This window comes from Diadema antillarum, unplaced genomic scaffold (assembly GCF_040938485.1).
Source record: "Diadema antillarum isolate AM-2024a unplaced genomic scaffold, OU_Dant_1.0 seq00001365_RagTag, whole genome shotgun sequence".
Classification (NCBI taxonomy): domain Eukaryota; kingdom Metazoa; phylum Echinodermata; class Echinoidea; order Diadematoida; family Diadematidae; genus Diadema; species Diadema antillarum.
The window spans coordinates 714,799-727,429 of record NW_027272127.1 but is presented as its reverse complement, the minus strand read 5'-3'; the positions used below and the strand labels follow the sequence as shown (position 1 = coordinate 727,429).

Here is a 12,631-nt window from a genome sequence, read left to right as displayed (position 1 = left end):
ATCAAGCGAATTGCCGCAGTCCTTTCATTTTCGCGTTGCATTGCAAAAAAGCGTGGAGACTCCTTATAAGGGGTGCCCCGGGGGTTACTTGTAAGGGGGACGGGGTTACTTATAAGGGGGACGGGTTACTTATAAGGAGGGGCCCCCCTTGTGAGTGGGTTTCCCGAACTGATGTACATGCGTAAAGGAAAAAAATGTAAAGAAAATTCCATGATTATTCGTTTTAAAAAAAAATGAATTCCTTTATTACTTGGTACTGGCGTGTATTTAAAAGGGTAAATGAAATATTTCCCCTGCCTTCTGAAAGAGACATGTCAAGTTCTCTTTTGTGAAATGCAAGAAAAGTAAAAATATGTTGAATTGTCTTTGTATTTATTGTTCTACACATGTGACATCACAAACTGTACTACATAGGCTTCTCATCCAGCAGTGGCAGCACTAGAAATTTCAAAAATTCATAACTGTTGAACAGATTGTCCAAATTTCTTCAGGCTTTCAAAGATGTGTTCTACTCTTATTGCTACATTCACTCATGAATCCACACATGTATTATGTTGAACTTGTTCTCCTATATCTTGCAACCTACCATATATTCATTCATGTTTTTCTATGTAGGCCATGGCAGCAGGCCAGCTCAATAGCAAGCTGTGCTTGTCATTGATGAAGCATTTATGCAGTTTTAAACATCAACAGAAGTGGCTGCTTCCCTGTGTATCTCCATGTTTCATTCAGGTAAATCGCACACATAAGGTGTAACCTTGTCAGTCGTAGCCTGACTAAAATTGCGTGCTTTTCTTTTATGATTAAAGAAATCTTTTGCAAGTTATTTTTTTAAGTACTAATCTAAAGATGATGTTATCTTAACTGATTTCTTTGGAGAGATGTAGCTGTGTTTGTACATGTATATATCACCGTGATAGAGAGGATGTAATTAAAGATTTCAGCATGTCTCTTTGTAAATCCACTTTATGATGTTCATTACCTCAGTTCCCTGTTCAGTCCTGCTCTTTGCCCACAAATACTTCCTGTATAAAATGTTTAACAAATTATTCGGAGTACTATGTAAGTAAAGTACCTATCTATGCCACCACAATCTACAAGAAAAGGCCAGAAGAGGCAAGGCCTAGTCACATAGCATGATACCTTGACTGCTAAGGTCAGAACCAACATCAAACAGAACGACTAAACTCCAGACAGGTCATTTTCCAACTTTCAACAAATCCTTTTGATTTTTCAGGGCATTATACTGCAAAACCAAAGGCCTTTGTACAATTGAATTTTATCATCAACCAAACCACTGTTAACTGGCCGTGGCAATTAGATACAAAACCATTATAGGCTTGCCTAGAATTGGTGCATTGCCTACAGTGAACAATACTACACTCAGCATTCTCCAAACATTCAAATAATTGTAAATTATACGGATGCATGTTAACAAGAAGAATGGGCTTGCCAGCATAAATCCTAACATTGCCAAAGATATTCCAAGGTGTCACAACATTTCTCCTAAGCAAGATGAATTCTTTCGAAAGAGTACCACTCGGTCACAACATACATGTATATTGTGATGTATTCTGTTGTTACTATACTGTGTGCTTGTATGCACCTTTTGTAATGGATCTGTGTACTTTTGATGTCAGGTTCAGAAAAAGTTGTCCACAACCACCACTCACAGTCAGAGACACCAACCACACCATGAAACCACCACGAGAACTGACCACCACGTAGAGGAGCTGTCGGCACCTTTAGAACCTTCCGACATTCTCTCGTCCGGGCTCAATGAGCGGGTGGAGAAGGCCATTCAGAGTGCAGTCGACCAGGTTGCACCCTGTCCAATTGAGCCCAAGGATGGGAACAAGGTTGACGAGGAAGTGATCGTCCAGGAGATCAGGTGGCGGGAGCAAAGCGTCGCGCTATCTGAACTGCCCTCAATCTATATGGAGCTTTCAAAGAGCAGATTAACAGGTTTCTTATTCGTTTCATGTTTTATCATTCATTTCATGTTCTCATATATATCAGTGTGAAGTTTCTCAGTTCCAAGGTTCTTGTGCCTGCTTTGATTTATATTGTCAAAATCATTTGATAAATTGATCAGAACAACATTCATGTTGCTGCTGTCACAACACAATCTCCAGTATTATGTGCTATCCAGCAGATATTTCTTGAATTACAAACTGTAGGTTTGCTGTTCTTTCAATGTACAGTTGAACCTCTCTTATCCGGCCTCCCTTTATCCGGATCTCTCTATTATCCGGACGCAATCTCCCCGTGATTTTTTTTTTTTAATTACGGGAGGAGAGGGGGATTCCCAACTCCTTGAGAAATCCTACACAAACACACATGAATTACACATTACTTCCAACATGATTAACATACATTACATCAAATTTTCTTCCAAATTGCTACCTTCAGACATTTTAACATCCCTAAACATCCCCAAATCATTGCAAGAACATGGACAGATTATGCGCTCGAGTCCTCTCATATCGCATTGCCACATATAGGTCCATACACAGCCGTCGATATGACTAGATAGACATGCATTGTTTCGAGTCATTGGCTGAGCAACAAATGATATTGAACACTCAAAAATTGTTCACACACAGTGCATACACTAAGAGAGAGAGAGGGAGACCATCTAACAATGGCGACCTACAGTCGACTTTGCCGAGCCGTGATGATCGAATTTTGAAGCGTAGTTTCGTCGACTCGTACTGTTTATTTTCAAGATCTACTTGATACATTTCTTAATAATTATTTAGGTAAATCATCCCAAGAATTTATTTTAAAAAATGATTTCATTCTTGCAAACACGAACCTCTATTTTGGGGTCTGTTACTGAGTGTAACAATGAAAAGGTTGCAGTATACACATTACTACATGTGGTACTACAATGGGCTACATCAGTACATGTGTATGTTTATAAAGCATTGAGTCTCCCGTATCCGGCCAAATCCCTTATCCGGATGAGCCCCGGTCCCGACTTGTCCGGATACGAGAGGTTCAACTGTACTAGTGATCAAGTGAACTGGAGAGCGTTATCACGCCTTGCTGTGCTAGATGTGTGAAGGCATTATTTGAACTAGCACTATGATATCCTGAATGAAAATAAAGTTAACGTCAACTGATGTTTTGGTATAAGTGGCACAAAATTTAAAAAAAAAAATCTATAAAGTGCCTTTAGCTGGGGAAAAATTGGTGAGCATGCCTCAAATTCCTCCAGGTTTATTTTTGCTTGGTGTCTCTTTTGCAGGTCTTGTAGTGATATCTGCCCTGGCAGGCTACGGCATGGCTCCGGGTGTGTTTGATCCAGCCACCTGTGCTCTCATGGGCCTTGGGACATTCCTTGCCTCCTGCTCAGCCAACACAGTAAATCAGGTGAGTGTGTGTGTACAAGGAGCTTCAAACACAAGCTCCATGGTGTGTACCATCACGAAGGTGAGCGAGAACTTTGTCTCCATTCTAAATCCTATTTTATTTGTACTTTGATAATGTCACATGGACTAGATGTGTGTGTTCATACCTTCATACACGTCTGCATACAATTTAGATTGATTGATCAACATGAACATCATGGTTGCTTATAATTACTGAGTAGATGGCTCTGATAATTAGAAAAACTTGTGTTTGTGTTAACTTCATTATACAGCTGTATTATGATTCCCATCTTCTCTCATGTATCTTCTTTATCTTCCTATTTCTTCTTGTGATTAAGAGAGGTGGTCTCTATTTAATCTGCTTATAGGTGGTTTGTCTGCAATAAATCCCAGACAATCTGTAATGTGTTTACTTATTTGCAATGAATATGCTGAGAGAAGTAAGATTGGTATAATTTTTGCTTTACTTGAGGGTTGTATCTTTTATGGACATCAACAAGTTCTTCCAAGCTTATCCGTATGATTTGTGTGTGTGTGTGTGTGTGTGTGCTTTTAAATAGACTTTAAAGGAAATCTGTCAGTAATGATCTTTATTTGTTTGCTCCCACAGTTTTGTGAGGTGCCATATGATTCACAGATGGCTCGCACAAGGAATCGTGTGCTAGTCAGGGGCTTGATAAGGTATGTATTTTTTTCCTCCCGTAGACTTTCACCCAAGAGCCTTTTTAATATCTTAGTTGAATTCTGATGTTTTATCCTTGTTTCACCATCTACTTTGATTATCTACGGCCTTTCGTTGACTACAGAATATTTGTTCTTTGTATTACAATGACCGTATGTATGCCTGATTAAACACTGTATATAGTTCGATTCATTTGTTCTCATTGAGAAACCTTTTCTGTCCATTGTAGTCAATTCAGTAGTATTTTCACATTTCCTGTGCCTTTTGAAAAAGGAAAATATCATGACATGGTAGCATTTTCCATCCAAAGTAAATCAGTACATGTTTATCCAAATCGTAGCAATTTGCATCATACACATATTGATTGCGATCCAGATTGAATGTGAATTTGTTGAATGCATAGTTTATTTGAATGGTTGATCAAAATACAATGAATTCCTCATGCATGTAAGAATGAATGGATTGGAAGAGGCAAAGTTGTTTTATTTTGTCTCGTCTCTCCATGTTTGGCAGCCCTCTACATGCCATGTCTTTCGCATCATTTGTGGGTGTGTCTGGTGTGGCCATCCTTGGTGGTCTGGTGAATCCCCTGTCTGCGGCCATTGCTGGGTCTTCCTGGGCCCTCTATGTGTTGGCATACACCCCCTTGAAGAGGTTGAGCATCATGAACACATGGGTTGGGGCGGTGGTCGGTGCTCTTCCTCCGGCCATCGGCTGGGCAGCCTCCTGCGGAACTCTTGGACCTGGTAAGTTCTTGCGATGACCTTATAGTAATCAGATTCGTGAAGAGGCCAAGCAGATAAGAGCTTGGAAGAGGCAAAGTTTTTCATTTTGTCTTGTCTCTCCATTTTTGGCAGCCCTCTACGTGCCATGTCCTTTGCATCATTCGAATCCTGCTCGACTATGTACACCCATGATTTTTTATCATGGCTACAACTAAAACACTGATCAGTTCATTGCTTATTTACGGCAATGAAGGGCAATTTGTCAATCAGTTACAATGAAAACATCTCGACAGAAGAATTTCATATACAATGCTGAAGAACCGATTCCTAAATCAATATTCATTTGTCATATACATTGGGAGGAAATGAGGATTCTCCAGCAGGGGGACAACATTAGCCGTCTTTCACCAGTTTTGAGAATGTGCAAGAATATTGATGTTCTGCTCCATAGTGAGAGTGATCTTGTCCACACCATTTTGGATCTTCTAGGTGCCTTACTCATGGCTGGTTACCTCTACTGCTGGCAGTTCCCCCACTTCAACGCCCTCAGCTGGAACCTCCGCAGTGACTACTCCCGTGGCGGTTACTGCATGATGGCCACCACGGATCCAGGCCTGTGCCGGCGGGTGGCGCTGCGCCACTGCCTGGGCATGATTGCGCTCAGCACCCTGGCGCCTGTCTTTGACCTCACCACGTGGACGTTTGCCCTGGACTCCCTGCCCCTGAACCTGTGGCTGACATACCTTGGGTGGAAGTTCTACAAGAACGCCGACAGCAAGTCTGCCAGGCAGCTATTCAAGTGCACCCTCCTCCACCTGCCTCTGCTCATGCTGTTGCTCCTGATCAGCAAGAAGGACTTGTACGACAAGGACAAGAGGCCGGCTCTCCCAGAGGGAGCGCTGGTGGCAAGCTAATGCCGGTAGCACTTGTGATAGGAATTGTCGAGAAAGGTATCATGGAGAGAATATTAAGTGTGCACAGTGCCAATATTGTGCAAATGTGCCCCAGTTTGGTACGATGTCACCTGAGGCTTTTTGTGTCCTTGCGGCTTAAGCTTTTTACCTCAGTGATTTAACCAAAATGCTACCACACGTGGGACAAGAGAATTATGGCTCATGTGGGTTCTGCTTTTGTCAACAGGCATGTTGAATTATTCTCATAGAGCCTGCAGTAGGAGAATCGAGGCCAATATATCAGGGCATCGTCTCCTCAGCTGAAAGTCATAGCCAGGTACCATAACAGTGGCAGAAGCCTCTGCTTCTAACTTACACAGAATCGGTATTTTGTGGGTGTCACTTGTGTCATGTTGCTATGGCATGTACCCATGTCTTTTCTAATTGCAGTGCAGTCATTGGAGGTCATGCATTTCTTCAGCAGTGTAATTATGGCATCGGAGGCAAAAGAACCACCAAAATGTGTTAATTTAACTTATAAACTATTGAATCAGTGTATTTGAAATGGAGATGCAGCACTCTTTTACAGTGGACTCCCATTATAACGAAGTCCTCGGGACTGGCAGTTTTCTTTTGTTACATCAAAATTTTGTTATAACCGAACAAAAAAAAAACAATGAAAAACAAAGAGCAGATAATGTTGCAGCCTGAATTTTTGTTTTGTTGTAACCGAAATTTCGTTATAACCGTGTTCGTTATAACTGGAGTGCACTGTATAACCTTCTTTATGCCAGGGACCTTGGAGAGTGTGTACAACTCTATGGGGTTGTCTGTGCCAGTTAGCACTTGAAGCACACAGAGTTAATATTTAATGGATAGACAGTTTGGAGATAAATGATGCCTGCCATTTACATGTTCTCCACTTATCATCTGCAGTGTTCTGTCAATTACACTGGTTTTGTGATTGATGATTTTTTACGGGCTCTCAGTTTAGCTCTTTACACACTTTATCATGTGAAGTTTTGTTCTGTGGTCACAGCGAGTGAGACTTACCAGAAGTGATGAATACCTACCAAAGATTATGTCACCAGTATCTCTGTCAGTTATGACAATCATTTCACATTGATTTCTTTTCCTCAAATTCTCAAGTATTCAGATTTTTAGCCATTGATATTACGTCATTGAAACAAGGATAGTTTTCACTCCTTGTGTGTGACTGAGCATATTTTGTCTTATAAGTTGCTATATTATTTTGTAAGTAACAGTGTTATTGTTTCAACCACATTTGACCAATGGTGAATATTCTTATTGAAGCCTCAAATAAGGAATAGAGTGTAAATGTCATACTTCCAGGTCACATTGACCGAAGATCACTCCAGAAGAATTATAGTGCACATGTTGATTAATCAGCATAATGTAAGCTTTCACAGTAGAATCAGAATTTGGCATTAGAAGCTATGCAAGAATATTGTGTGATTCACATGTACCATCCATTTTGCTTCCCATTGTTTATGATTAGGTACATGTGTCCTCACCTTGCTTAACTACACATGTGTGCCATGTGATTTTTGATTGTCTACCTCTTCAATCCACCAGTAATTTATAAATGTTGTTTTATTGATATGCACTCATGTGAGGATTGTGTTCAGGGAAGATTTTTTTAATCAGGCTTTCCAGGACTGGTTCAAAATTTGTCTTTGAACTGTTTTAGGTTGGTGCACCCGTATCATAATTGTATCTGATTATATTATATATGATTTTATGATATAATGATATTCAGGTAAGTGTGCTCTTTCAATTATAGAATGCAAGCTCATTGAAAAAGAAACTGAGTTGATGAAATACAAAATATAACTTCATTCCTCATTCCCAACAAAAGAAATTCCTCAGTTTCATCATTAGCAAAGATTGATCAAGTTTTGATACATACAGTACTCTTACCTATTAAGGAAAACAGTAACAGCTAGATGTCTGTAATCAAGAGTATGTACATGTACAAACGATACACAATGTTTGCTTGTTTCACAACCCCCCCCCCCCCTTCACCCCTCATTCTTTTCAAATGTCTTAATTATTAAAACAAGTCATACAGCCTAAAATGGACCTTTTCATGTTAAACCTCCACTTCACTGGCTGCAAAATTAGAAAATGAAAATTTCAATGCAGTTGGATGAACTGTACATTTTGATAATTCTGAAAGCTGTGTAGGTTTGGATTAGATAAAATTTTATGCAGAGAAGTGCAATAGTGTGGCATTGAATTACGAGAGGCAGTTGTATAAACTTGTCCAAATGCATTGGCAGGTTTGTTGTGTTTTTTTTATTCTTAAGTTTAAAACTTTAGTGTAGCTTTTTTCGTGGTGATTTGGCATGAATTGACGTGACACATGACATGGTGACATATGTTTTGAAAAGTAGAAGAGAGAGAGCAGCTTTGTGCCTGTATGAAACTGATCAAATTTACTGCAGACTGTGCGTACACTGATCATCAAATCTTGATTGCAACAGTGAGAAGCTCAGTGACACTGTTCTTCAGTAGACTTTCAAACAAATTTTGCCCATGGCAGCTATGTATTTAAAATGTCCATGCACTGTGACTGAATGTGCATGAACAGACTGCACAAAGTCTAGCCATTTGTAGACATTGTACACATGAGTTGACAATCACCTGGTTCTTTAATGACAAGCAGATTAAATCTAGGTGGGCCATCGAAATGAATGAAAGAAAGTGAAAGAAATTCCAGGAATTTCCTGGTAACCTTTTGCTGTGTATGAATTATTTATGCATCTTTCTCTGTGGTTACACAGTCCTTATAAACTTTTTCTTTTATGGTGTGTTGTTGTCCACAGTGGTTTTACTCTGAGGGAAAATAGAACACGCACACATTGGTCCTTGACATGAAAATGTTGCTGATTTGTGAACTTTTGTTACACATTTCAGCCCGACTGAATACTACACCTCTTATATTTGTAAATAAGATGAGATATGTTTCATGTGAAGTGAAATCATAACTTAATTGAATAAAAAAAAAATTACAAAAACCAAAAATGTCTTTTCTAGTGTGCTGTCCTTTCTATAGCTTTTATGGTGTTTGTGTTGACAATCACTATGAAGAAAACTCAGTTCAGAAACTCTAATTTAACCTCATTATAGTGAGGTCAGTTAAAAGTGTACATGTACATGTATAAACCAAACAAGGTGATTTTGCACGTCCCAATTCTCTCTCTCTCTCTCCCTACATATATATATATATATATATATATATATATATATATATATATATATATATATATATATATATATATATATTTATTTATTTATATATATATATATATATATATATATATGTATATACATTTTTTTTTGGTCTTTGTACCCTGCTGTAGTGAGAAACCTTATAATGTACACAACAATGGTCACGATTTTTATGTCCTTGTTGTACATGTATCAAGGACCCCCTGTATGTGTTCAAATCAAAGCGCCCAAATTTCTATGAGGCTCCATATTCAATTTCTTTCTATTATATACAGTACTTCACGTCCAACATCCAATACATGTACTACGCAATAGATAACAATTTCCGATAATCATTACAGCCTGTTTCTGTAATACAGTCAACTTCTTTGCAACTTATTGACAAATTGCCCTACATCGACGTAAGTCAACTTCTTGCAAGGTACAAGAATTTGGTTTGAAGCAGATTAAACTGATTAAGCGAGAATTGCTGAAAGTTTAGCCAACAGTTTCACCAGTACACATTGATGCACAAAAAATGTATGGTTTGAGACAAACATTTTTTCATATATATATATATATATATATATATATATATATATATATATATATATATTTAATATGTGATTGCATGCAGCCAAATCTCATTTCAATAAATAAATACACATACATTAGTATGTACAAATTGCATGGTCTTCTCTGACATTTGACAGTACAGTTGGAACACAAAGGCCCACATTCACGAAGGTGGTACAATTTTGTCCATGGCTTAAACCATGGACAAAGACCATGGGTCTAAGTGTTGCACGGAATATTTCGTTACGAAATCAGTCATTTAACGAAATTATCATTTCGTTACAAAATAATCATTTCGTCAACGAAATGACTGATTTCGTAATGAAATATTCCATGCCACACTTGGCGCCCCATGGTCTTTGTCCATGGTTTAAACCATGGACAAGATTGTACCACCTTTGTGAATTCGGGCCAGAAAGTATGAAAAGACCACTGGTAATGAAATTGAATCTCACAAGTTACAAGTACATAACAAAGGGGTGAGGGAGGGACTCAGAAACAAAACATTCACTGTGTTGATGAGAAAAAGAATCACTTAAGGTTGTACAAATTATATTGTACATGTATACCTGCACTGAATAAAGATTACACTAATTCATGTTCTACTCCCAACATAATGAGAAGTTCATGCGAAATTTTGGATACAATGAAGTGAAATTCAAGGCCCAAAATTATCATCTACATTTATGCATACACTTTAATATTTGTTAGGATATAACAAAATTTTGATACATGTATTTCAAACGAAGTAACACTGCATATCCCGAGGACTTCGTCATATCGGGAGTTGCCTGTACACTTTAGCTAAGAAGTACATGTAATTGCACATACATTGTATTCGATTTCATAGTTGTTGTTTTTTTCAATTTGTCATGAGGGTTCCAAGCCAATGTGAACACTCTCTCCAATTGACTCAGAATATCAAGTTCATACTGTACAACAGATATGACACAGTTGATTATTGTCACATAAAAACCATGAATACTTATCTGATGCTTTAGACAACTTCATCAAAAGGCAAGGAAATTAAGACACTGCATTTTGAGAAAACAGAGGGAAATTCAGAGAATATATTGGACAGATACTTTCTCGCCAGGACACTGTGTAATACATTGTAATATGGTGAATGCATGTACTGTAATTACAACCAACCATTCACACACATTCTCCTGCAACAATATTTTTGAAGGTGCCTTTACTACAGAAAGTAAATTCAGATAATAGAATGACAGAAATTTCATCAAAATTGGACTTCATATCAAAACAAAGTCATTTCATGTCTAAGTCCTACATGTGATGTTGGTTGCAACCACATCTATGCAAATTAGCTGAAGACATGAGGCCATCAAATCACAACTCTCCCACTGGTTTGCACCCAAAAATGTCATAAAAATCATACTTGGAGCAATACTTCTGCAGCAACAGGTCTTTTCTCCATGAAGTCATCATTGCTAGGTTGTCAAGAAAAAGTCTATGGAAAGGATTCAAATTGTTACAAAAGAAGTGAATACAGTGTAGTGCAAATTTGAGTGTATGTCAGTGGGGGATTTGAGAGGCTGTGACATCACGTTCTATTTAATTTGCATTCAGGATTGACACTAATAATTTTGTTTTGTGAAAACCAGTGAAACACTAATTCTTAGGCTCTCTTTTGATGGGTCTGATTGCTGTGAGGAAACATCTACCATAATACAGTGTATACACATCTGACTTTTTCTCTAGTTCCCCAACTTGAACATACAGAATTGAACTTTTCATTACATCATACAAACTTCTGTGAAAAGGACTGCCTATATCAAGAAGAGGGATGACTACATGCATATTAGAACTCATTAAACCATTAGTTTCTGTGGCAAGCAAGAGATCCTCATACATTGATCTTAATACAGCAACGATAAAATTGTCTGATTTACCCAGTGTAACTTACAGAATTTCAAAGGGGCACTACAATTATCAATGCTGTACTCTGAATTAATAGAAATGTGATCAAAGCTCACATAGTGGTCATCATTAAGGATCAAGGGATTGATCATGAGGGTTGATTTTGCATGGTAGATTCAATTAATGCCAAAGATGTTAAAGCAGAAATCCAGATATTGAATTTTGTAAGTCTTGAGTTCCAAAATAGAAATTGTGCATGAAGTCTGATGAAGAACATAAGTCTTGGCAAAATGTCATTAAAAGCTGAGGTCATAATATCCAATACCCTGATATTAGTACACTGCATATAAAAAGCACCAGTTTGCTATTAAAAGAGAGAGAGAGAGGAAGAAGAGGAAGAGGAGGAAGAAGGAGAAGAAGACAACATAGACATGTTGGCATCCATCACTATCATTTGATTCCCAGATCCATCTTCACAAACATCTTCACATTGTAGTCTTCAATCATGTCAAGAATCTCTTTGAGTTTCTGCTCTTCATTGGGGTAGTACGCTTTGACCTCCTCAGCGTACTTAATCCAGACGCAATTGACGCACCCGGTCTCACAGCAGGTCTCCGGATCCGGGGGTACCGGAGGTCCACGGGGCTCTGATGCCGTACTTAAACGACCCTGGTCTTTACTGCCCAATGGCCCAGCGTCCAAATCTGACCTTGCATGTGCTTCAGTCAGCACTGATGCACCATCCGCTGGATTGATTGTGGTTTGTTCTGCATTGTTTAGTGGAGGTGCATTTTTCATCACTGCTTGCTCTACACTGGAGACACTGCCGAGTGGATGACTACCAGGCACGCCGGAGTTTGCGCTGCTGGCTCCATCGTTCGGATCATCATTTTCCCCACTATTGCTGTTTCCTCCTGTTACTCTCCCTGTTTGCTCATCTCCAGCACGAGAGTGGCATGTCCTTGCAATGTGAGGAGGCAAGCCCCTCATGGAGGAAACCAGTTTCTGAACCGTTGAGACTTGCAAGAATTTCATGCTCCCGACTTCCCGTTGTTGGACAGGCTCAGGGGAATTGATACATCTGTCAAAACAAATCATTAGGTTTATAATGTGTCATGATCGATTGCTTTGATCCCATCCATGCAACACTGCAGACATTGCACTTGTGAAGGGATTCATGTTCATATTTTCTCACAAAATTACTCCCCTCCCCCCCCCAAAAAAAAAACACAAAGATATGAAAAAAAAAAGAAATCTACAAAA

General features: G+C 38.7%; 1 protein-coding gene across 1 annotated transcript; it reads left to right on the top strand.

The window, feature by feature from the left end:
* The first annotated feature begins 627 nt into the window (after nt 1-627).
* LOC139708652 (protoheme IX farnesyltransferase, mitochondrial-like) lies at nt 628-6,985 on the top strand. Its single transcript, XM_071620588.1, has 6 exons — nt 628-732; nt 1,641-1,965; nt 3,254-3,378; nt 3,988-4,058; nt 4,573-4,805; nt 5,274-6,985. The coding sequence occupies exons 1-6, from the start codon at nt 661-663 to the stop codon at nt 5,696-5,698; spliced, it is 1,251 nt and encodes a 416-aa protein (XP_071476689.1). The 5' UTR covers nt 628-660; the 3' UTR covers nt 5,699-6,985.
* The last annotated feature ends 5,646 nt before the right edge of the window (nt 6,986-12,631 follow it).